The 24,941-nt window shown below is 41.0% G+C and overlaps 3 protein-coding genes across 6 annotated transcripts in view; 1 reads left to right on the top strand and 2 right to left on the bottom strand.

Annotated features, from left to right (window-relative positions):
- The window catches only part of LOC101338839 (ras-related protein Rab-3B), a 109,389-nt gene extending 90,927 nt beyond the window's left edge, over positions 1 to 18,462 (bottom strand). Inside the window, exons 1-4 of one of the 3 annotated variants that reach the window (XM_033866803.2) lie at positions 18,237 to 18,462; positions 8,200 to 8,260; positions 1,879 to 1,931; positions 1,006 to 1,079 (exon numbers count right to left, since the gene is read on the bottom strand). In XM_033866803.2, the coding sequence (XP_033722694.1) occupies positions 1,006 to 1,079; positions 1,879 to 1,931; positions 8,200 to 8,260; positions 18,237 to 18,333 (285 nt within the window). In that variant the 5' untranslated portion in view covers positions 18,334 to 18,462. Of the gene's footprint in view, positions 1 to 1,005; positions 1,080 to 1,878; positions 1,932 to 8,199; positions 8,261 to 14,482; positions 14,522 to 18,236 lie in introns of those variants that run through there. The other 2 variants (XM_004311914.4, XM_073789848.1) reach the window with 2 other exon arrangements.
- On the bottom strand, positions 5,421 to 6,501 carry KTI12 (KTI12 chromatin associated homolog). The gene has a single exon (XM_004332415.4). The coding sequence runs from the start codon at positions 6,483 to 6,485 to the stop codon at positions 5,421 to 5,423; it is 1,065 nt and encodes a 354-aa protein (XP_004332463.2). The 5' UTR covers positions 6,486 to 6,501.
- A 1,102-nt stretch (positions 18,463 to 19,564) lies between the features above and the next one.
- The window catches only part of BTF3L4 (basic transcription factor 3 like 4), a 36,908-nt gene continuing 31,531 nt past the window's right edge, over positions 19,565 to 24,941 (top strand). For both annotated transcript variants that reach the window (XR_002176871.3, XM_004311915.3), the window contains exons 1-2: positions 19,565 to 19,687; positions 22,927 to 22,993. Coding sequence is in view for 1 of the 2 variants with exons in the window: in XM_004311915.3 (XP_004311963.1) it covers positions 22,940 to 22,993 (54 nt within the window). In the remaining variant the exon portion in view is untranslated. The remainder of the gene's footprint in view (positions 19,688 to 22,926; positions 22,994 to 24,941) is intronic.

Below are 24,941 nucleotides of genomic sequence, written 5' to 3'. Positions count from 1 at the left end.
ACCACACAGTTAGCTTTCTTTTTACGAAATCTCTCAAGTTGGAGAATGCTCACTGAACACATTTCTGTTTCCTGTGAGTGGTGATTCTAACTCATCACAGAAAGTGGTGAGGCGTTTAGATGCATAGAAATCAACAGTAATTTTGTCGTTTATGGTGTGATTCCCATTTCAGAAGTTATATCAAATAGTTAATATAACTTTGCCTTCAGTGAGGTGTGTCAGCGTTCAGGCTATCCACTAGCTTTATAAGCAATCCCTTAGCTACCTCAACATTAACTGGTAATGTGTTCAGAAGATTTCCAGTCCTATGTTTAAATAAACATCATTTTATAGAAACAGGGCTAGGAGTATCATCACAGAGCATCCGAGCATCCCACATTGGAAGAGTACAGCCTAAAAGGCAGCACAGCTAGGTCACAGTACCTATTCTTATCACCTATTAGGCTCTATGACCTTGACTAACCTAACTTCTTCAGGCCTAAGATGCTCAATCTGTAAAACAGGGATAGCATCAATGGCCTAAAAATTCCTTCTAACTCTCTAAGATCTGATATTCTGACTTGGGATTCCAACACCTCTGGTCAATGTGAAATACATAAAGGATATCTAATGAAATAAGAAGAAGCTCTACATATAAGCCCAGCACAGAGTAGGGTTTCAACTGAATCATACTTTGCAGGGAATCGTGGCCTACACATGTGACCACATCTTTAGTTCAGTTATACAAAGATGTAAAAACATGTCATAATCATAAGCTAAAAGTGAAGGGACCTTAAAATTTAGTCATCTTATCCAATCTTTCTTCTCTTACTTCCTCCCACAAATGGGGGCTCGATAGCATTCTACCATATCTGATGCAAGACTTAGTATTAGAGTTCAAGAGAAAAACACATACAGACAAGAAGACAGCTCTGCTGAGTAAGATTTTATACCATCAATGAGGCTAACTCTAAAACAGTAAAGACTTAAAATCATAGCACAAAGGAGAAACTCTGGAAGTCTTACCTCAAGATTTACCATAACAAAATTATGGGAAAGTTCTGAAATTTCTGTAGATTCTGCAAATTTGGGCTTTAAAGCTAGGGGGAAGAAAAGATTTTGGAACAGAAGAAAACATCATTGTCATACCCAAACCCTAATTTGCTGAGATGATTCATATAACTGACCCTTTTGCTAATCTTAAGACCCAGAAATTAGAACACTTGAATTCTGGTCCTGCTTCTGCCATTTACTTGCATAGTTATGTAACTTAAGTGGCTGACTTTATTTCTCTTAAGTTTTCATCTAATTTATAAAATATAGATAACGGCATACTGACAAAAAAATTATTACTATTGGCTTTTTTACGTATTTCAATAACATCTATTTAAGAATAGATGTAATAAAGACAATAGAGTAACAATACTCTACCACTTATGTATATATATTATTAAACTAGCAATTTACACTAATTTTATACTCTTTTTCCTACATGATTTTATTAAGTGTAGCATACCAAACAGAAGGAGGAATCTGACTGGGAAGTGGCAGGCTGGTATACCAGAAAGAACACAGGCTACAAAGTAAGAAAACCTGGGCTCTAATTTGGTTCCCACCTCCTCCAGTAAGACCACTCCTCATGTCTCTCTCTGTTACATACAACTGTCCATACAACTATTGTAGCACCTGATCCCATATTCTACATAACCATATCTTAATCGTCTCACCCTCCAACCCCTTGCAAATACAACTGCAAATTTCTTGAGGGCAGGCAATCTATACCATAAATTTCTTCGGTATTCCTTCAAGCAATAAGCAGTGCTGAGCCAAAGTCAGTGTTAATATATTTTAAACATTAATATTTGAGAACACATCTGAGGTCTGATCATTTGCACCTACCTTTGCAAGCTCCACACCAGGACTTATGGATAATCACCATCAGGGGTAATCCACTTAAAAACAAAATGAAGAAATTATAATCTAGTAATTCCACTTTTTGAAATATATTCTAATAAAATGACTAACCAATGAAGACAAAGATTAATGTACAAGGATGTTCATGTAGTATAATTTCAATAAGAAAAATTTTAAGACAATCTATTCAATAATAGTGGACTATTACAACAAAATTATTGCTAAGTTCTGACATTCCAGTAAATTCTGCAAATTTGGGCTTTACAGCTAGGGAAAAAAGACTGTAGAAGAAAACAACAAATTACAGCATTTCTAAATGTTATGGTTATATAACCACTGAAACGTTAATAAAATTTTTCACTAGTACACTGTTAAAGGCTAGAATATAAAATTATTATCTATAGTTTAGTTTTAATTATACAAATATGTAGAAAAGAGTCTAAAAGGAAATGTTCCAAAACATAATAGAGGTTATCTCTGGATAATGGGATTGTGGGTTTTACTATACTTTTCCTGTATTTCCCGATTTTTCTACAATTAAGTGTTTTTTTGTTTGTTTGTTTGTTTTGCCACACCATGTGGCTTGTGAGATCTTAGTTTTCCAACCAGAGATTGAACCTGAGCAGCGACAGGGAAAGCACCAAGTCCTAACCACTGGACCACGAGGGAATTCCCAATTAAATGTAATTTTTATAATCAGGGAGGAAAAAGCTTTCTTCCATAAAATAATAAGCAACATATTCCACCTGAATCAGTCTTGGCCAGCTGAAGCTCTTACGCTCTCAAGGCTCAAATGCCGACTTGTAGAAGGGTCCTATGTAATCAGACGTTGGCTTTCTCCATCATCCAACCCCCATATCACCACATCACCACATGCTGTACAATACTATCACAGCATTTAACACATTGAACTGTTATCTTTTATTTACCACATTGAACTGTATCTTTTTATTTACTTAGAGCTTCTTAAGGAAGGAACTCTTAGCTGCCTCTATACTTCCTACACCTAATATAGAGAATAATATTACTGGTAGCAAAAACTTATACAGCATTTACTGTGTACCAGGTACTATTCTAAATATATATAAATTAATTTAGTAAGTGTCAAACGAATTAGTCAGCTATCTCATCATAGGCCTACTACAAATCTGGGACAGAATGGTGCCTCTAATACTTGTAAAAGCTTATAAACTAAATGAGCAGGACAAGGTTAGGTAAGAAGTGTCATCTACATAGCCATAATAATAATAGCCAAATGTGCTAAATATTTATATGACATTGTTGTATGTCCTTTACACACATTATCTCATTTAAATTCTCACAACAGGGCTTCCCTGATGGCACAGTGGTTAAGAATCTGCCTGCCAATGCAGGGACATGGGTTCGAGCCCTGGTCCGGGAAGATTCCACATGCTGTGGAGAAACTAAGCCTGTGTGTCACAACTACTGAGCCTGCACTCTAGAGCCCGCAAGCCACAACTACTGAGCCTGCGTGCCACAACTACCGAAGCCCGTGCACCTAGAGCCTGTGCTCCACGATAAGAGAAGCCACCGCAATGAGAAGCCCGTGCACAGCAACAAAGAGTAGCCTCCGCTCACCGCAACTAGAGAAAGCCCGCACATAGCAACAAAGACCCTACGCAGCCAAAAATAAATAAATCAATTATATATATAAAAAAATCCTCACAACAATCCTAAGGTAATGGTCTCATAATAGAAATGAGAAAACTGAGACTTCCAAGAAATTAAACATTTGACCACATAAATTCTAGGTTCTGCCACTTTAGTAGTTAACTTGTAAGTCTGACTCCAGAATCAATATTCTTTCTGACCACTATGTCTACTTCAATTTAGAACAGCAATCCAGAATCCATGGGTTTAAACCCAATCAACTGATAATCAACTAACTTGGAATTTGAGAATGAAAATGGAAGAGGCCTTAGATGCTGCCTAGTCCAAACCTCCATTTCATGCAGGAATCCAGTCTCATATATCAGAAACAAAAGGTAGTCCAGATAACCTGATAAGCAAGAAATAATCACCAACCAAGGCAGCCCATCCTTTTAACAGCACGGTGTACTTACAGAACAGTTTAGAATGTCTTGCTTTCTCTTTTCTCTCAAGCAAACTCCTATTCATCCTTCTAGAGCAGAGGTAAGCAAACTAGTCTGCAGGCCTAATCCAGCCCACTGCCTGCTTCTGTACGGTAATTATATACAAACATGGTATTTTCTTTTAACATTTTTAAATAAATCTGAAGTATAGTACCTTGTGATATATTAAAATTAAATATAATTCATATTTCAGTGTAACTGGTTTTATTAAAACACATTCACACTTATTTGTATACTTATTGTCTATGGCTGCTTTTGTGCTACCATGGCAACAGTTGATAAGCTGCAACAGAGACCCTATGGCCCTCACAGCCTAAAATATTTACTGTTTGACCCTTTCCTGACCCTTGCTCTAGAGTGACAGTCCAAATGTAAACACCTCTGTGAAGCCTTCCCAAAACCACCACCTCTCAACAGCTAGTTAGTCCAATTCCTCCTCTGGGATCGCAAAGCATTCTAACCGCCAGTCCTTTTTATCCTCTAATCACCTGTTTACTTGTCTAAACTACTAACTTCTCAAGGGCAAAGACTATCTAATACATCTTTGAAAAACACAAGCACTGGTAAGGTAGGTACCTACCATTTGTTTACTGAAATCAATGAAAAAAATGAAAGACAAGCTTAAAGTGCTATTTGTCTTGAAAAACAGAATGAAGCACCCAGTTATGGGAGTTGTCGTAACAGTCACCCTAGGTTAAGACCAAAGCATCGAGACTCTCACCCAGCACTATGAAAGTATTTTTGATCAAAGGCATAACAGGGATACCTGTGTATCTAAAATGTTACATTAAGTAAATTACATGAAGAACATAAAGCAAAAGAGATGCCAGCACACTGCCTTCAACTAAAAGATTTTATTAAATGAAACAATCTAGTGGTTTTGTCTTTCACCATTAGAACCAAAGCTTCCCAAGGACAGAAACCAGTGGATCTATCTGTGATCCCAGGCCCCAGGACAGAGACTAGCAAAAAGTAGGCACAGTACTCAAAAAACTGTGGTATGAAAAAAGGGCCAGTACAGATGCAAAACTGTGTCATCTTCAGTTCTGTTCACATTATTTTAAAACAATTCATCCATCCAGTCTGCTTTCCCACAATTCAGATGGGGGAAATCAATGGTATGTGATATCCCAAGTAGAACCCAATCTAAGTAAACCCTGTCCACCAGAGCTCTGTCCTCTAGAGAAACTTGCCAAGCTCCTCCAAGCTAGTTCTCCATTCTTTCTAGTCTCAATTTATGCTGTAAACTCAAGGCCTGGCACAGAGGCATTCAGAAACGTACGAGTGAATCGGTCACAATAGCTCTATTTCCACGCATCAATATATTCTGCAGACCTTCAGATTATTCTTCCCACAGAAACAGAGAGTGCAGTAGTTAGACAAGGAGCCATGACTTTCCCCCACCAGCTCTGGTTAGTGCAGGCTCTGGCTCAGATACTGCAGAAACATGTTGGCCAGTTGAGGCAGGTTCTCATTGTTGGGATGCATTTTGGTGTAGGAAATAAACTGGCGACGGAGGCGACTCAGTTCTGCCATGGTCAAAGGCCGGGTAAACCGCAGGTGCTCTGTGGTGCCAGAAAGCTTAAGCAAGTCTCCAGGGACTGCGCTCTTCTGAGCTTCCATCAGTCCTGCCAACACCTGGCTGGTGACCTGGTCCAATTGGTGCAGAAAGGTGCCGGAGGCAAGTGGCTGTGACTGTGTAGACTGATGGGGTGGAGGAGCCCGGTTCTCAAACAAGGCAGCTCTGATCTCTGACAGAGGCAACGGCTCCTCTAAGCCCACCAAGGTGAACAGGGGCCTGTCCCAGCGGTTCCGAGAGTCGGGAGCTTCGAAGCGCAGCGCTAGGGCCTCCAGAAGTTCGGGAGGGTAAAAGGCACCGGACACATGCTCTGCAGATTTCTCGAATTCCGAAGTCACAAGAGCTGGAAAATCTGGCGTCCTGGTTTCCTCCCGCTCCAGTTCCTTAGGTACTTCTGCCTGGGCTCTCCCATTTACTACAGAGTCCACTGCCTGCGGTTCCCCGAGGACACCGGTGCCCGCCGCCAGAGGTCTCCCTCCCTCCTCAGCTCGCGGCCTCCAACTCACACTGACATTGCGGCTCGGACTCTCATCCGCGCCCGCCACCCGCGGTCCCCCGCTCAGACCGCCTGGCCTTACGCAGTAGACCAGGCACAGCGGAGTGCGCGCCGCCCGCGCCAGGCAGTACAGCTCGTAGCGGAAGCCCTTGATGTAATTAAGCGAGTCGAGGATGACCACTTCGTGGCGACTCAGGCGCCGCTCCACGGCCGCTCGCAGGGCCCCACGCAAGGCCTTCTCACGGACCGAATCGCCGTACACTGTCGCGTCCTCCGCGCCCAGCACCTCCGCGTCGTCCACCACGTACACCGCGCGGCCCTCGGCCGCCAGTGCCACGCGGAGCTCCTCCGCGCGCCGGCTCTTGCCGCTGTACGGCAGCCCGCAAAACACCACCAGCGGCATCCTCCCAGGGCGCGGCCATGTGCAACCGCGCAGCGTCAACTTCCGGGTTGCGGGCTGCTCCGACGCAAACCGGAAATGCAAGCCACACTTCCTGCCTCCCTTGACTCTTACGGGACCTCTGTTGCTATGGGAACAGGAGTTCTAGACCAACGAGAGCCAGATCCTGCTCTCTCCGAAAGGAGATGGAGCTTAGAACGGCATCGGCTATTTCTGTCAAATGTTATACGTCTCAGGAGAATGTGATCTCCTGGCGGCCAAAGACTATGTTCATCAATTTATAATGGAGCCTTAAAGAACATTAAATATTGCAAAACAATCAGCACTATATTTAGCAAATGGAAGACAATTCACAAATACTAGTTCCCCTTCATTCCTTACAGCCAATAACATTCAGTAACTGTTTATTCAATAACCATTTCAATCATTCAATATCTTCATGGTTGGGAATTCAGAGATGAACATAAAACAGTACCCCGACAAAGCAAGGGTCTGAATGGGAAAAGTCAGGCACCTACAGGCAGAATAACATACACTCTAACGGATAGAGGTAGGTTGGGTTGTAAAAGTACAGAAGAGAAAAACAAAATGCCCACAAAAATTGCCGAAGACTTTACCTAGGAATAGTCATTTGATTTAGAACGTGAAAAACTAATAGGAATTTTTCTCCTGGGTAAGGATGCCAGATAAAATATAGGATGCCTAGTTAAATTTGAATTTCAGACAATCAACAAAAAATGTTTTTAAAATAAGTATGTCTCAAATATTACTTGGGGCATATTTAAAATTACTTATTGTTTACCTGAAATTCAAATTTAACTGGGCATACTTTATTTTTATTTGCTAAATCTGGCAACCCTACTCCTGCAGAAGGTATGAGGCTCAGAGCCATGAAGCTGTAGGATCTGTTCTAGCAAAAGCAAGCACTACAGTTTGGTAGGTGCAGAAGTGTGAGTATTTCTGTGCAAAGATGTGTGTGTATAAAGGAAGTGCACATACATTGTATCTTTATATCTCTCCAGTACAGTATAGTAGAGAATGTTCAAGTCTTGGCTCTGCTACTTACTTACTAGCTGTGTAAACTATTGTCAAGTTATGTAACCATTGTGTATCTAAATTTCCTCTCCTGTAAAATAATAACAATGGTTCTTATTTCACAGGCTGAACCAACCTCATAGGTTGTGAGGATTAAATAAATTAATGAATATAAAGCACTCAGATCAATGTTTAGCCTTTCCTCCCCTGTTCTGCTTTTTCCTCCTCCTTTGTATAAGTCTTCTGTGAATAGACCAAACCTACTTGGAACTTAAGACTATTCAACTTGAGACTATTAGGCAGCATGGCTTACTGGTTGAGTGTAGGCTCTGAAGCCAGAGTGTCTGGGTCCAGATCTTGGCTCCACCACTTAACTAGCTGTGTGATCTTGGGCAAGTTATTTAACTGATCTATGCCTTAGTTTTCTCATCTGTAAAATGAAGATAACAACAGTACCCACCTCAAAAGAGTTGTTGTGAGAATTAAATGAGTTAATTCACATAATTCAATGTCTGGTGCATAGTAAGCACTTAATAAATATTAGGTAGTAGTATTATTTTTGTTGTTATCAGGCAGCCCCTCCATTGCTCTGCCTTGGCATAATCCTTCACCTGAAATTAATAATAGTTGATGGCTGGAAAATGTTTTACCACCATAAGTAACCTAAAACCATATCTTGTACCTGGCAGCTGCTTCTTTCTTCCCATCTTCTAGTGTCCTCCAATGAATGTGATCTCCAAAACCTGGAAGAAAAGAGCCTCATAAACATTCACACATGAACAAAGGGCAAAGACCCAAGAAAGAAATGTGGCATGTTCACAAGAAACTCATAAAAAAAGGCTTTCCTTTGTCAAAAGCATGGTGTTCAAGTCCCAAATCCACTGCTTTCTAGGTGTATGGGACCATGGACAGTCCTATACCTCAAGCCTCAGTTTTCATACCTGTAAAATGGAGATAATATCGCCTAATTCAGTTTTTAAGGAGATTAAATTAAATAATGGTGGACTTCCCTGGTGGTGCAGTAGTCAAGAATCTGCCTGCCAAGGCAGGGGACACAGGTTCGAGCCCTGGTCTGGGAAGAGTCCATATGCCATGGAGCAATTAAGCCCATGCGCCACAACTACTGAAGCCCACATGCCTAGAGCCCGTGCTCTGCAACAAGAGAAGCCACCGCAATGAGAAGCCCTCACACTGCAACAAAGAGTAGCCCCCGCTCACTGCAACTAGAGAAAGCCCACAAGCAGCAGCAAAGACCCAACACAGCCAAAAGTAAAATTAATTAATTAATTAATTTAAAAAGACCTAAATGTAAGACCTGAAACCATAAAACTCCTAGAAGGGAACATAGGTAGAACACTCTTTGACATAAATCGTAGCAATATTTTTTTGTATCAGTCTCCTAAGGCAAAAGAAATGAAAGCAAAAAGGAACAAATGGGACCTTATTAAACTTAAATGCTTTTGCACAGCAAAGGGAACCACTGACAAAACAAAAAGACAACCTACCAAAATGGAAAAAAAAATTGCAAATAATATGACCTATAAGGGGTTAATATCCAAAAATATATAAACATCTCATACAGCTCAATATTAAAAAAACCAACAACCCAATTAAAAAATAGGCAGAGGATTTGAATAGACATTTTTTCAAAGAAGACATAGGAATGGCCAATAGGCACATGAAAAAATACTCAACATCACTAGTCATTAGGGAAATGTAAATCAAAACCACAATGAGATATCACCTCACAGCTTTCAGAATGGCTATCTTGAAAAAGACAACAAATAATAGATGTTGGAGAAGATATGGAAAAAAGAGAGCCCTTGAACACTGTTGGTGGGAATGTAAATTGGCACAGTCACTGTGGAAAACAGTATGGAGGTTCCTTTAAAAATGAAAAATAGAACTACTATGTGATCCAGTAATTCCACTCCTGAGTATATATCTGGAAAAAATCGAAAACTAATTCAAAAAGATACATGCATCCCAATGTTCATAGCAGCATTATTTACCAACAGCCAAGATAGGAAAGCAACCTAAATGTCCATCAACAGATGAATGGATGAAGAAGATGTGGTATATACAGGGGAATTCCCAGTCGTTAGGACTCAGCACCTTCACTATGGTGGCCCAGGTTCAATCCCTGGTCAGAGAACTAAGATCCCACAAGGCATGCAGTGTGGCCAAAAAGAAAAAAAAATTATATATACATATAATATATACTTTACATATATATAATGGAATATTACTCAGCCATAAAAAAGAATTAAATTTTGCCATTTGCACCAACATGGATGGATCTGGAGGGTATTATGCTAAGTGAAATAAGTCAGACACAGAAAGACAAATACTGTATGTTTTCACTTATATGTGGAATCTAAAAACTAAAAGAAATGAATGAATATAACAACAACAAAAAGAATTTAGAACAGTGTCTGGCACTGGAGAATTGCTACAAGTATTTGCTATTAATATACCAGGCACTATTCTAAGTACTATACCAATATTGATCTTCATAACAACCCTAGAGGTAGGTACTCTTATTAATACCATTTTACACATGAGAAAACCAAGGCACAAAGTTTAAGTAACTTTCCCAAGTTCACACAGCTAATGAGCATCAGAGCTGGAAACTGAACCTATGCACTCAGGGTCCAGACTCCTTACTTTTAAGCACTAAACAATGCTGTCCTTCAAAGCAGAAGGAGGTAAGGACAAAGAGGCAAGGGAGGGAGTAGACAATGCAGGGCCTGATAGGCCACTATAAAGATTCTTGCTTTTACTAATAAGCTCTTAGTGGGTTTTGAGCAAAGTATCAATGGTAACATGATGTGATTTCTGTTTTAACATGATTGCTCTAGCTTCTGTGATGAAAACAGACTAAAGGAAGTGCTATGGGTTGAACTGTGTCCCTCCAAAAATGATATGTTGGAGTCTTAATCCCCAGTACCTCAGATTGTGACCTTATTTGGAAACAGGATCTTTATAGAGGTAATCAAGTTAAAATGAGGTCATCAGGGTGAGACCTAATCCAGTACAGTGTCCATATAAAAAAGGGAAATGTGGACACAGATATTCACACAGGGAGAGAACCCAGCCATCTATAAGGAGACAGGCCTGGCACAGACCCTTCCCTCAGCCTTTAGAAAGAACCGATACTGCCAATACCTTGATTTTGAACTTCTAGTCTCCAGAACTGTGAGACAATAAGTTTCTGTTGTTTAAGCCACTCAGTTTGTGGTGCTTTGTTATTGCAGCCCTAGCAAACTAATACAGGAGAGAAAGGCAAAAACAAAAGAGACTGGGAAAGTGGTTATTGCAATAATCCAATCATGCAATGACAGTGGTTTGGACCAACTGTGGTGGTAGAGGGAGTAGATCCTATCAGATTCTGGACATATTTTGAAGGTAAAGGCAAAAGGATTTTGTTCTGGATATGGGGTGAGAGAAGTTAAGAATGACTCTAAGGTTTTTGGCCTGGGCAACTAGAAGAATGGAGTTGTCATTAATAGAGATGGGAAAGAGAGTAGGTGGAGTGAGTTTTAGAAAGGAACATTAAAGAGCTTGGATTTGGAAATGTTCATTTTGAGATGCTTACTAGACATCTAAGTAGAGATGCTGAATAAGCAACTGAATATCTGAGCCCGGAATTCAAGGGACAGTTATCAGCATACGGATGTTATTTAAAGCTTAAGACTGAATAAGATCACCATGGGAGTGAGTGTAGATGAAGAGGGAGTCCAGGAGCCCTGGAGCACTCCCAGGTTAAGGGAGATAAAGAAGAACCAGCCAAAGATGTGGGAAAGAACTACCAGTGAGATCAGCAGAAAACCAGCAGCACATGCAATCACAGAAGCCAAGTGTTTCCAAGATGTTTCAAGAAGGAAGGGTGATCCACTGACACCAATGCTCCTATTAAATCAGAAATGACCACTGGATTTAACAAGTGGAGAATAATGCTGACCTTGACGAGACCAGTTTCAATAGAGGAGCGAGGATGAAAAGATGATTAGAGCAAGATCAAGACAGCCCAGGGGAAGAATTAGAGAACAAGTACACACAACTCTCTTAAAGAATTTTGCTCTACAGGGGCAATTGCTAGAGGCAGCTGTGAGTCCATGAAAGGTTTTTATTCAATATGGAGGAAAGTATAGGATGTTGAAAGCTGATAGAAATGATATAATAAAGGTAGGAAAACTGATGATACAGGACTAAAAGGGAGAGTAGAAAATATCTTGAGTAGATGAAAGGAGATGGGATTTAGTACTCAAGTAGAGGGATTAGCCTTTGCTAGGAGCCCTGATAGCTCATCCAGTAAAGACAGGAAAGGAAGGATATATGGATACTGGTGCTAGAAGGTAGGTAAATCTCGTGGTGACAATTTTTGAAAGGTCTCTTCTGAGTCCTTCTACCTTCTGTTAAATAGGAAGCGTGGTGACTGGCTGAAAGCAAGGATTGTGGAGGAAGTATTGGAGGTTTGAAGAGACAAAAGTAAATACGAAATAGTCTTCTGGGAGAAAACCAGAGAAACTAAGTGATAAAAGGCATGTTTCAGGAAAGAAGTGATTCCAGAAGAAAGCCTAAATACAAGGAACAGTGAGCAAATTAACTGGTAAACATGTAGATAAATCTAAATATTATCTGTATAAAAATTTAATGCTTAATTTATAGAGTTAAAAAAGGAGAGAGAATTAAAATATTGGACAACAACAGCTTATAAGGAAAGAGGAAGAGACTGAAGTTAAAATATTCTAAGGCCCACTAACCATTGGGGGGTTAAGATATTAATGTTAGATTTTGTTAAATATGTGAGTAAAATTTCAAAAGTAACCACTAAAAGAACAGAACTAGAGTGCCAACTTCCAAACTCATAAAGGAGATAAAGCAAGATAAGAACCAGCAAATACTCAACCCCCAATAAAAGGGCAAAAAAGAGCAAATAAGGATAGAAAAAACAGTAGCAACGGAAATTGGATGAGAGAAATAAGACCAGCTCTGTCAATAATCACCACAAACATAAGTGAACTAAATTTGCCAGTTAAAGTTAAAAGACAGAATTTGTCAGATTTTGGTTAAAAAAAAACAAAACAAAAAGAAACTACCTCTATGTTTACAAGAACACCTAAGACAAAAGGACTTGTAAAAGTCAAAAGTAAAATGATTGAAAAATATATCCCAGGCAAATGTCAGCCAAAAGAAAGTCAGGGAAGCTAGATTACTATCAGGCAAAATAAAATTTCTCCATAAACATGGACTACTCAGAAGCTAGCTGACAAAGCTTACAGCCATAGGAGGTTATTGCTAAGAGAGAGCCTAGGGCAGGATTGTTCAATTGAACTTTCTCCAGTGATGGAAATTTCTATAGCTGCACTGTTCAATATGGTAGCTATTAGCTGTTGAGTACTTGAAACATGGCTAATGCAACAGAGGTGCTGAATTTTTTATTTTATTTTATTTTAATTAATTTAAAAATTAAGAATGACATATTCCTAGTGCTACTTTATCGGACAGCACAAACTTAGAGATCACTCTAATCCTCTCATATTACAAAGGCCTGGAAAACGGAAGAGGCTACCCAAGACCACAAAGGAAGCCACAACCAGAATTTAGTCTGATTCCTAATTAAAATGCTTTTCCAGTGCCCCTGGCTGCCCTACTGCATTATCCCTACGAGTAAGTCTAGAGGTATAATTTGAAACAGTTCACTACGTGTATAAAATTTCTTTGAAAATTCATATTAAAAAGTACATTGGAATTTTTCACGAGTAATAATCAGCACCATCATTTTTTGAGTGCTTACTCTATGTTATAATTACGATAATATAATAGCATTAATGACTAACACTTATATGCCATTAATTATATGCCAGCCATTGTTGTTCATGCTTTTACATGTATTATTTAATCCTCACAGTAAACTTATGAGGTAGAAACTTAATTGTCTTCATTTTACAGATATGGAAGGTGAAGTTAAATAGCTTGCCCAAGGCTACAGTGCTAGTAAGCGCCAGAGCTGGGATTAGAACCTACATGGTGGTGTTCCAGAGTCTGTAGTTTGCTCACGATACTTCACTGACTCTCTCGCAAAGATAAAAATGAATAAATGAATAAAGGAATGTGGCTTCACCAAAGCAGAATGAAAACACAGACTTCAGGTCTGGAAAACCTGCGTCCTTATGTTTCCCTTCAAAAGCAACTTGAAAAGGTACAGTGCTTACTGTGTTGCTAGCTACTCCCCAATAACACCCACACTCACACCCATGCCAACGTGGAACATCTGAAGACAGTCCAATTTCCTAAAGTATCACCTGCACAGACACTTTATTTACTCCAGTTATCTGCAGAGTGAGCTGAAAGCTCCCATATTAGCAGCTCCTGCCCTAAAACATTAATTTAAAAGGGGGAAAAAAAGGAAAGTGACAATTTCCAAACACAGCATTTACATCAGAATTCCCAAGCCCTTCATGCTCAAATTGTTTTCACGAGTGTAAGCTAAGGACATCAGAAAAGTATTATCCACCCTCTCCCAGCTGACAAAACAAAAGGTTAAGTGTCAGAACTGGCAGCCAAGTCTCTGAAACAGGGAACACTGTACCTAAGAGGTGGAATAACACAGTGGCTAAATGAAGTCTGTCTGCATCAAACAGACCTAGTTTAGCCACTTGCTGTTTTCCCGTATGCAAAATATGACTAACAGAAATATTTGTCCCATAGGGCTGTTGCGACTGTGAATAGGTCACAGTATGGAAGGTAAACATTCCATATGTGTCAGTGCCAAATTTGCATCTGAGACTTGACAAAGCCATCCATTTCTGTTTCAGGCAGGAGAGCACATGAACCGCCCCCACTGAAAACTTTCTCATTCCTTCTTTAAAGTTTTCAAAGGAGTTTCTGCATTCTGAGCAGGAGTGGTATATTGTTGAGAACAGAAGCTCTGGAATTCGTATCTCAGCTGGTCCACTTACTAGCTATGTGACTCCTGTGTCCCATTTTAGGTTCTTCATCTGTGAAATGGGGATAATGATGAAAAAATATTATCTATGCTGTAAGAAAAAAATGGATTTACACATGGATAGATGACTACGTGGAGAGAGACATGATAGGACAGGATAGTCAGACATCAATGGTAGACCTGGGAGGTAGACATAAGGGGGTCCACTGCGAAATTCTTTCAACTTTGCTATGTGTTTAAAAACTACTGTAATAAAATATTGAAAATATAATATCTTAATGAATGAAAATATTTATTTAATAAAATGTCAACTTCACAAGGAAAAAAATATATTATCTATCTTAGAGGGTTATTATGAGGATTAAACCAGTCAATACAAGAAAAATGCACAGAACGGTTCCTGGAATACAGCAAATATACAGTAAATGTTAATCATTACACTCCTCCCCACAGGTGATACATATTCCAAATTTTTAGCACACGGGAAACAACAAAATTATTTTAGAACTCTAGGATGTTAGAGCTGGAAGGACTCTTAGGAATCATTTCTAGTTCCAGGTCTCTCATGTAATAAATGATCCCCAGGGAAGAGGAGAGCTGGCTATAGAGTCTGACCAGGATTAAAACTCAGGCCTCCTGATTTCTATCCAGTGCTCACACCACACCACTGTACTTCCTCTTCTTAATGAAAACACTAGGGTCATTCCGTCTCTCCTCTCTGCAAACCACCAGGCCATCTTCTGGAAAGAGTCAAAACTACTTAAACATCTGGGAAGAAATCTTACTCATCACTGCTCCAGGTAGCACTTTTTTGGGAGGTGGGTGGTGAACTGTAATCTATTTTCCAAGAAACCACACTCACAAGATACAAAAAAATAAAAACAAACAAACAAAAACAGTTTGAAATATTATTAACTCCTTTCAGGAACAATTCAATATTCTTCTTTGGGAGGATATAATAATAAATATTAAATAAACACTTTTCTAAGTTTGTGACACATATTAAATACTTTTTGTTTTTTTGTTTAATCCTCACAACACAGCCCCCCCCCCCACCAAGGTTGCCCTTCTATATGCTCCTAAGTTACCTGCTATTTCCCTGCTTACAGTACATATCACAGTATCATGTAATTGCCTGCTTACTTGTCCTGACAGTCTTCAGACTGTGAGCTGAAAAAGACAGGAATCTCAACGATCATGTGTACCATTCATTTTTTCTTTCAACAAATATTCCTGGGCACGAATAATAAGACAGAAATGGTCCTACCTTACTGGGGCAGTCTGTACTTTCCAAAGATGGCTGCAACAATATCTCCCATTCCACATGATCTTTTTTTTTTTTTTTTTTTTTTTGCGGTATGCGGGCCTCTCACTGTTGTGGCCTCTCCCGTTGCGGAGCACAGGCTCCGGATGCGCAGGCTCAGTGGCCATGGCTCACGGGCGCAGCCGCTCCGCGGCATGTGGGATCTTCCCAGACCGGGGCACGAACCCGTGTCCCCTGCATCGGCAGGCGGACTCTCAACCACTGCGCCACCAGGGAAGCCCCCACATGCTCTTTTTACAATGGGACCTCAACATTCCTCCCATGGGGGATGAAGGGGGTGTGCTTAATTTCCCTTGCCCTTGAACATGCCCACAGAGTACAGTGGAAGTGATGCTATTTGACTTGTACAGCTAGATGATAAAAATCCCACGCATTTTCACCTTGTTCTCTTAGGGCACTCACTCGTGGAATCTAGCTGTCATATGGTGAGGAGGCCCACACTAGCCCATGAAGACAGACCACACGTAGAAGTAACCAGCTCAGCTGAGGCCCCAGACTTGGATCCAAGACATATACCTTCCCCACTGTGCCTTGTTTGAATTCCTAGCCCACAGAATTGTGAGCATAATAAAATGATTTATTTACACCACTGAATTTGGGGGTGGTTTATAATGCAGCAATGGTAACTGGAACAACCACACAGAGCTTAATGTCTAACAAGGAATACTGAATACATGACTCCAAGGTATTGCCTACACCTAACACAGTATACTGGAACAGGGTAAATTATTTGTTGCGTGTCTGAGGTAGTTATTATTCTGCCCCTTTTGCAGATGAGGAACTGAGCTTTGAGAAGTTTAGCAACCTGCCCTTGGCCTCTCAGCTGGTTAGTGGCAGAATAAATTAAAACTCAAATCTAAACCCACACTCCTAACACTATACTCTTCTGTCTCCTTCAGTACAATTTTACACTAAATATACAATAATCTGCTTTAAAATGGGACTGTCAGTACTTAAAACATTCTGGCTCAACAGAATTCGCTGTGCAGTTTCATCGTTGAGATGGAAACCCACATGTCACCTTCTCAGAGAAGTCTCCCCTGACCTTCCTAGCTCAAGTAATGCCAGCTCCCTCATCCTTCCCCAGCCTTTCTACTCCATCAGTTCCATTTTCTTCCTAGAACTCATCCCTAGCTGAAATTATCTTGCCTGTTAATTTGTTCATGTATCTACTCTCTGTCTCTCTGAATTGAATATAAGTTTTGTGAGAGCGGAACCTTGTCTGTCCTATCCATTGATATATCCCTAGTGCCTAGGACCATGCCTGTAATACGGCTGGTGATCAAAAATTATTTACTGAATGAAGGACTGACTGCATTCAGGCACACTGAACGTCCACCCAATCTCATCACCCACCAATAAATGTGCAAATAGGGAGGATAAAACACAATTAACAACAGCAGGATTGCAGCAGAGACATTCCATACAGCAATGTCACTACAAAAAAAAAAAAAAAGGAAAGGGAGGGGAATGCATGCTACCACACAACCACTTAGAAAAAGCATAAAACCCTGAGTTCCAATAAAGATGTAGGTAATGGGATGGATGGAGTAGGGGGTCACACCTCTTATTCTCCATTCATAACCACTACCCCCTCACTCTTCAGAAAAACTCAGTTTCTTCAGACACACCTACTGAACCACACCAAGGAACCAAGAACAACTGTTGGTGACCTTCTACTGTTCGCCAAAGTTCCCTGGTTGTTTTGAGGGAAAAAGCTCTTGTATGATTGAGCTGCAAGCTGAGCTTGCCACCAAATAACTATGGTTATTCCAACCAGGGTGTTGGGCAGACATTTTCCCCAAAATGAACTGAGCCTTTTATATGTGTATATATATATATATATATATAGGCTGCATTGGGTCTTCGTTGCTGTGTGCGGGCTTTCTCTAGTTGCGGCGAGCGGGGGGGCTACTCTTCGTTGCGGTTTCTAACATCACACCTTTGACCCTTCATCTGGCCCTTCCTTTTGTGCCAGTCACCCCTCCCTAGGATATAGGTGCTGTTCGCTCCAAGGTAAGGAAGCAGTAACCTAGCTCTTAAAAGAAGAGGTGAGGAGGGGACTCTTAGACCCAGGGCAAGGGTCTAAATATACAGATCCCCAAAGGTCCTATTTCTCCCAGGAGGGAAGGTAACGGTGCCTGAGGGCCTACCAAGTGCTAGACACTATGCTGGTCTCTTAAACATGCTTTTCCTAACATAAGGGAAATTCCTTACCCCAACCCAAGAATTCAGGGAGGCCTCAAGTAAAACTTCCCCATCTCAACATTCCCCAGACCCGCTACTCCTCACCCCAAATTCCAGGAGCAGTTCGAGAGGATAAAAAGAAATCTAGCGTGGCCACAGAGATAAAATGCGAAAGGGATCATGTTAGAACAAGAAGAGGGTTGTCCCGGGCTGGGGCCCAGGATAAGTAAAGATTAAGATAAGAACGCGGTCTGACCCTTTCCAAGCCCATTATGTCCATCAGAAGAGGTGACGAGGAGCAGGAAACTGAAGCCCAGCAAACAGGTGGCTCCGAGACGAGGCCGCAGCTCCATGATGGTAGGTGCGCGGAGCCACGGGGCTGAGCAGACGTAGGGCCCGAGTCCTAGCAGAAAGTCCGCGCGGTTTCCCAAGTGCTGCTCAGCCCATCCGCTCCTGTTCCCAGATTTTTTTTTTTTTTTTTTTTTCTAACCCTGAAGGAAGTGATGTTAGACGGATGTGGGTGGTGCCTCCGGGGTCCGGTTTGGGACGGAGTGAGAGTTTAAAGGTGCAGATCACGAAGAAGGCTGCGGGGGCTGCTTTTGAGCGCTAGTTGCTTCCCCAGGTTCCGGACTTTCAGTCCGAGTACCGAGAGAAAAGATGGGCCGAGATAGTAAGGGGTGGGGAGGAGGCTCGGGAGAACCGTTGCTGCTTGCATCCGTTGCTTGCGTCCGCCTGCGGGCTAGCCCCTCCCCCAAAAAACCGCTCACTTAATATTCACTACGCAAATTATTGATCTGTGAAGTCAGCAGCACCCAACAGTGGGCGGGGTGCCCATTGGCTTCGGGTCCCCCCTCCCCCTTCGCAAATTAAAAAAAAGGCAGACAACCGGATTTCATTCTTAGGTTCCTGCTCGAGTCTCGAAGAGACCTGGCAAGTCTGTTCTGCGGTGCATGGTCTCGTGCCTGCAAGAATGCCCCTTCCTGCTGGAGAAGAAGCACTGCACCTTATTTTTCCTTGTAACCCAAATTCTTCCACTCAGGGATGATGCAATCAACTGATGCAAGCTCTGAGAAAACCAAACTTGGAACCTCTCATTGCAAAATTGACCTAGCTCTTCAGGGCACCAAGACATAAGTTACTGCAGGCACTTAAAGTGTAAAGCTTCTTCTGGTTAAATCTATTTGTTTTTGTTGCTTTTAAAATTCGTGTGTTAAGTATTTCTCAGTTTTCCTCTCTGATGCGTAACAAACAGGTCAAAATTTCCCGTGTCTCCTGAGTGGAGACTAGTTGAGTCTGCACACTCGTGAGTCCGCACTAGTTCAGTTCGACAGTGCGTACTTAATTCCTAGTGAAAGACATCCGGCAAAAGTAGACACCCAAACAAAAATACACACAGCCCTTTTATTAGGCTTCCTACAAACTGCAGGCACGGACACAATGGAACACCAGGGAGACTGCAAGCTCCGGGATGCAGCGCGGCCACCTGCACCTGCCGCTTTTCTATTGGGACGCGCAGAGCAGCCTGGGCTTTGTAGTTCGTATATGGGCTCCCGGGATAGGTTGCTCTGGTGAGAGAGAGGCGGGGACGGATGTGTCACGTGGGACCGACTCCCGCCGCCGCGGCCGCCTTCGTCTTTCTCTGTCTCGACTGAGGTAGCCATCTTGCTCTTGCCGCGTGCTGGTGGTGGAGGACCCTCCTTGCTTCAGGTGAGACCCCCGGCGGTCCCGCCACTCCACGGCCTTAGGCCGCTGCGCACGATCTCCCCCCGCCCTTTTCTGCCGACACCCGCCAACTGCTGGGGCTGCCACTTCCGCTGTGGCGCGCCGAGTGGGGGCGGAGGCGGCTGGCTTGGCCTCTCGGTTACCGGCGGCGCAGCTGGGGGTCGGCACCTGAGGGAAGGTCCCCAGCACCACCGCTTTCTGTGGGCGAGCGGGCCTGCGCTGTTGCCGCCCAGATCCAGTCCCAGGAGGCAGGTGGTCCCCCGCCTCTGTCCTGTTATTCTTCATTATTCACAACAATAATGCTGTGAGCTTTATACAGCCTATCTGCTGTCATCTCGTTTGATCCTCCCACTAGACAGATAGAGAAACTGAGGCTAGCAGCCCCCGCCCCCGAGCCCTGGAGACCGAATTCCGTTGCAGCGCTCTTCACCTCGTAATGGCAGTGTTTGTTTAAAGTCTGCCACCCTCTCTGAGACATTGCTTTGCCCATTTTTATAGCCCTATCACACTGCCTGGTGCATAGTAGGCTGTCAGGAAGTTGATGATTGACCGACGGGCAGTGTTACACAGCTCGTGAATGGAGGTTTCAACTTCCGTTCCCACGTTCTTTCACTCTACCAGATCTGTCCCTTAGGGAATGGTAACAATAGTTACCAGTTTCTGAGTATCTGCTGTGAGCCATACCCTGTGCTTGATACCTTAATCTTTAACTCTTAAAACAACTCTGTGAAGTATGTGGTGTTACACTGTTTCTAATACGGAAGGGATAGAAGTTCAGAGAAGTAAAATACCGTTCTGAAGCCCTAAGTGGTGGAAACTTGATCTTTCTGATTCCAAAGCCTGTGCCTCTCTTATTAGATAGAGTAACCCACAAAATAAAAAGTCAGGATTAAAGATTGAAATTATTTTATCTCTTTGTGAACATGGTGTATGTGAAAGTGCCCACCATAATGCTTGGACCTTAGGCACTCAATAAATGTTGATTATAACCTCATTATTTGCATCTTTTCGTGATTCCTTGAGGAAAGGGCTAAAAGATCCTAGGATCCCCAAGGAAGAACTCACTAATCATATGGCCTTAGGAAGTTACTTCTTCCTTTTGGGCCTAGGAAGTGACTTCTCCCTTCTGGGCCCTCATTTCCAAATCTATTAAATTGGGAGGGAGGTGAACTTTTATTTATTTATAATTTATACCCTGCTGCTGCTTGCAAGTATTTGAGATGGCCACATGTACAAGACAGAAATAATGCGTACAATAAAATGAAGGTTGATTGAGGAATAGGGAGTTAAAGCAGGTGATCTTTGAGGTCCGTTCCAAATTCTGAGCTTGAAATCTCTTCTCTCATAGACTGAGTCCAATCTAATTTCCTACTTGAATTCCATGCACCCCAACCTGCTAGTAGACAAAGGACCACTCTTCTTCCTCCCCTACCAACCTTGAGCTTCCAACCTCCCTAAAATGCTTTTTCTCTGAGGTACTCCTTGGGAACAAGTTTTCTGTTATACTGATTATCTGGAATGGACTCTGTTCTTTCTTGTCTACACATTGATATAAAGAGTTAATTTTGTCCTTGCTTTGTTTCAAACAAGTCAGGACTCTATGTTGGCTTCCACCTCTTCTCTTGGGGATTGTTACTTCAAAATGCCGAAGAGTCCCAAAAGGTTTACCCTGTGTCTGGTTCTAATATTTTCACTTATCCCCTTTTTTTTGTAAAAAATTCCTTAGGCTCTTTGTTAGTTCACTACACCTTCGTGGCCACATTCCTTTGAGAGTAGTGGATATTGGTCCTTTTCTGTAGATATTGAATGTAGAGATTGGGATTTACATCAGCAGATTTAAGTCTGTGGCAGAGTTGAGATTGCCACACACCTAAGTCTCCTGATTTTGTACTCTAATCACACTCGCTCCTATGAAAGAGTGTTTTAGCTGCTTGAGCATTGTGATACAGTACTGAGTAAAGACTGAGAAATCATAAATTCTAAATATTATTTAGGAACTGGACTTTGGCCTTAAAGCAGAGAGATATACAGGTTAGTGCCTAAGTACAGTGTCAGAGTACAGAACGATTAGTACTTATATAATCTTTGATTCTCTTTCATCTCTGAAATGAAGAAAACAGTAGCTTTTTCATCTGAATGATGATTATAAAGAGTTCAGAGAATCAGCCAAAAAGTTTTGACAACACCCTTATCCTTTATAACCTCTCTCATATCTCAGTAATGATCTGTTGATCCAAGAACAAGTAAAACAAGACTTTTAACATTGGCTTTTATTTGTTTACATAGTGTGGAATGTTATGGCCCATTATAAACTGGAGAACTTTTTTCCTTAGTAGGAAAGGACTGACCAGAGTAGGATTCATGACTTTATAATGCTCTTAGAGTTTTCAAAATCAAGATTAGCCTTTAAAAGTTTATTTTTAAGAGTTTCCTCTTCCCCTCCTTCCCACAAAATTTAGCATCAATGTAGCAGAGATAGGTTTTTGTCAAATTGTGCAAGGAGGCATTTTACCTTATATGCAAGAATATCTTGACAAGTATGACATATTATATTAGTGCAAGGTATTGAATGAACTCCGTGGAAAGTGCTGCAGAAGCATTGAATGTCTGAAAATCTGCTTCTCTTTTCCTATTATTAACATACCACCTGACCTTGAATAGAGGACGTGACTACCTCATATCTTGACAGCTACACAGCCTATTGTTGTATTTTTTTCTTTGTCCAGATTTCTTTGCTTTTCTCTTTTTTCTTTCTTTTTTTTTTTTTTTTGTCTTCTATTTATGGTTTAAAGAAATACAAAATGTGATTTGAGAGAAAAATGTTTACTTAAAGGTTGTGCTAATTCGGTAACAGCTCTCTGCTATGAAAATCTTTGGGGGAAAAACTGACTTGCAGAGATTTCATAATTGGTTAGGTTTTATTGAATGCCAAAGTACTGAATCATGCTTTTAAGGAGGGATCTTCGAATAGGTAACTTTGAATCCCATTCTATTTTCTGTTTGTAAATTCAGCTCCCTCTTGGTATTATTTAATTTTGGATTTTTTACTGTCTGGCTTATGAAGCTAGGACAAGTTATTAATATTTTTAAGAATATAGACAATATGATTGTGGTGGTGATGCATATTACAGGTTCAGTGAACCAGAAGGTACTGTTGTATAAACAGTTATTTTGTTTTGGTAAATAAAACAGTGACTTTAACAAATTTATTTTTCCCCCCCTAGATTTACCAACAGCATGAATCAAGAAAAGTTAGCCAAACTTCAGGCTCAGGTCCGGATAGGGGGCAAGGTGAGTGTGGCATAAGAAAAACTGATAGGAGAATGTATTATTACCAGATAGTGTCATTATTTTGGATTTGTGGTCATTGAAAATCTAAAATCTTTTAAACAATCAAGATTAAACCACATTCCAATTTGAAAATAATTTGTCTAGATCTAAAATAGGTAATTAGAAGATCTCTTTCTCTGATGGTGCAATTGATATAGCCACCTTTGAGTCTTCTTAACATCTGGTGGTTATATGAGATGAACAAGTTAACCAACCTTATTAAGCTTCCATTTTTGCATCTGCAAAACAAAAGTAATCCTATATAAGATGCTTCTAAAGGTAGAGTAATATTTCTAAAACACCTAAAACGGTGTCTGGCACAGACTAAACACTTAATAAATGACAGCTATTATGTTAGACTCACCCTCAGGGCATCCCAGATATTAAGGTTATCTTGACTGGATGCCCCTACTGCTTCAGTTAGGTGTACAATGGGGCATGCTTAAGTTGATGGTACATTGTTCATTGCTAGGTTTTCCTCCCAAATTCCTACCTATTTGTCTATGTTGGTGAATATGAACATAAGCATTCTTTTCCCATGTACTTTGAAGCCTAAGGATGATCTAGTTCTGAACACTGAAAATCTTTGATTCCCTTCCGCTCCAGCCTCAGGCTCAAGGAGAATATTCTACCTTTATCTCTGCCCAATACAGTCTTTGTAAAAGGAAAAGCATGAATAGTATTTACCTCAGACCTAGGGAGGGGGTAGGTAGGACACTATGTAGCAGCCCCACTGTGTCATTTACTTTGATGATAACCACAGTTTCTGGGGATGGGGACAGGAGAGGGGGAAGGGGAGAAGCAACTAGTACTTTCTCCTTCTTTCATAGTGATACAGTTATATGACTCTGGAGTCATATTAACACATTCCTATAACCAAAGTACTAGTCACATTGTAGCAGCAAGTGTAATGTAATGTACCAATGCAAAAACTAGGAATATTCAAGAACCATAGAATATACCTGTAAGAACTTGATGCAGCACATCATTATTATATATTTTAAACCAGATAGTTGGCACATTCATTCAGCTGGTTTATTGAGAATGTACTGTGGGCCAAGCACACAGTACATAAATAAGTCAAGGTTTCCTGCTCTTGACACAGTTCAGCTTGGAAGAGAGACATACAATTCCACTACAGAATAGTAAATGTTAAAATGAAGTACAAGGTGCTCCTGCCTAGGAGAGATAAGGACATCATCACTGAGCTGAGATTTGAAGAATAAACAAGAACAGGTGCAAGGATAAGTGGGTAGGGTGAAGGGGGGGATTGTCGTTCTCACACATGCAAAGGCCCATAGGATGCTGAGATAGCATGGTGCTTAATGGAACAGCTTGCTTTAGTTTGTTATAGCTAGAGTTTAGAGTAAATAATGGATAAAGTATGGTAGCAAATGAAACAACCAGGTAATTTAGGGTTAGATCATAGTTTTGTATGCCATACTAGGGAGATTCAGATTTTATCCTATAGGCAAGAACAACAGTAAACTACTGTAGAATTTTAAGAAGGAAATAACAGTCATTTTAAAAGGTAGCTGCCAGCATTGTGGAAAATGAAATAAAACAAGTTTGGCATAGAGGAGAACAATCGAGAAGCTACTGCTGTAGTATGTGGGACACAAATTCAGGGACTGGATATGACACAATTTAATGACCAATAGAATATGGGGGATGAACGGGTGAGAGGATTCTGGGATGACGTCCAAATTTCTGGTTTTAGAGCTACAAAACTTAGGAAATATAAGAAGAGTAGTTTGGTGGACTGATAAGCTTTTAGGCATGTTGACTTTGAGGTGCGTGAGGATCATTTGAGTTGTATCCAGCAAGCAATTGAGCTATCCCTGAGTCAGGAACACATCATAAATAAATGGCCATCTATGTAAAGAGTCACTCTTAGTTCATCCTTTAA

Source organism: Tursiops truncatus, chromosome 1 (assembly GCF_011762595.2).
Source record: "Tursiops truncatus isolate mTurTru1 chromosome 1, mTurTru1.mat.Y, whole genome shotgun sequence".
Classification (NCBI taxonomy): Eukaryota; Metazoa; Chordata; class Mammalia; order Artiodactyla; family Delphinidae; genus Tursiops; species Tursiops truncatus.
Note: the sequence above shows the minus strand (reverse complement) of the source record. Positions and strands in the feature narration are given on the sequence as shown.

Bases quoted from the DNA above. Each gene is read 5' to 3' on its own strand.
- KTI12 (XM_004332415.4), bottom strand. From the start codon at position 6,485: ATGCCGCTGGTGGTGTTTTGCGGGCTGCCGTACAGCGGCAAGAGCCGG.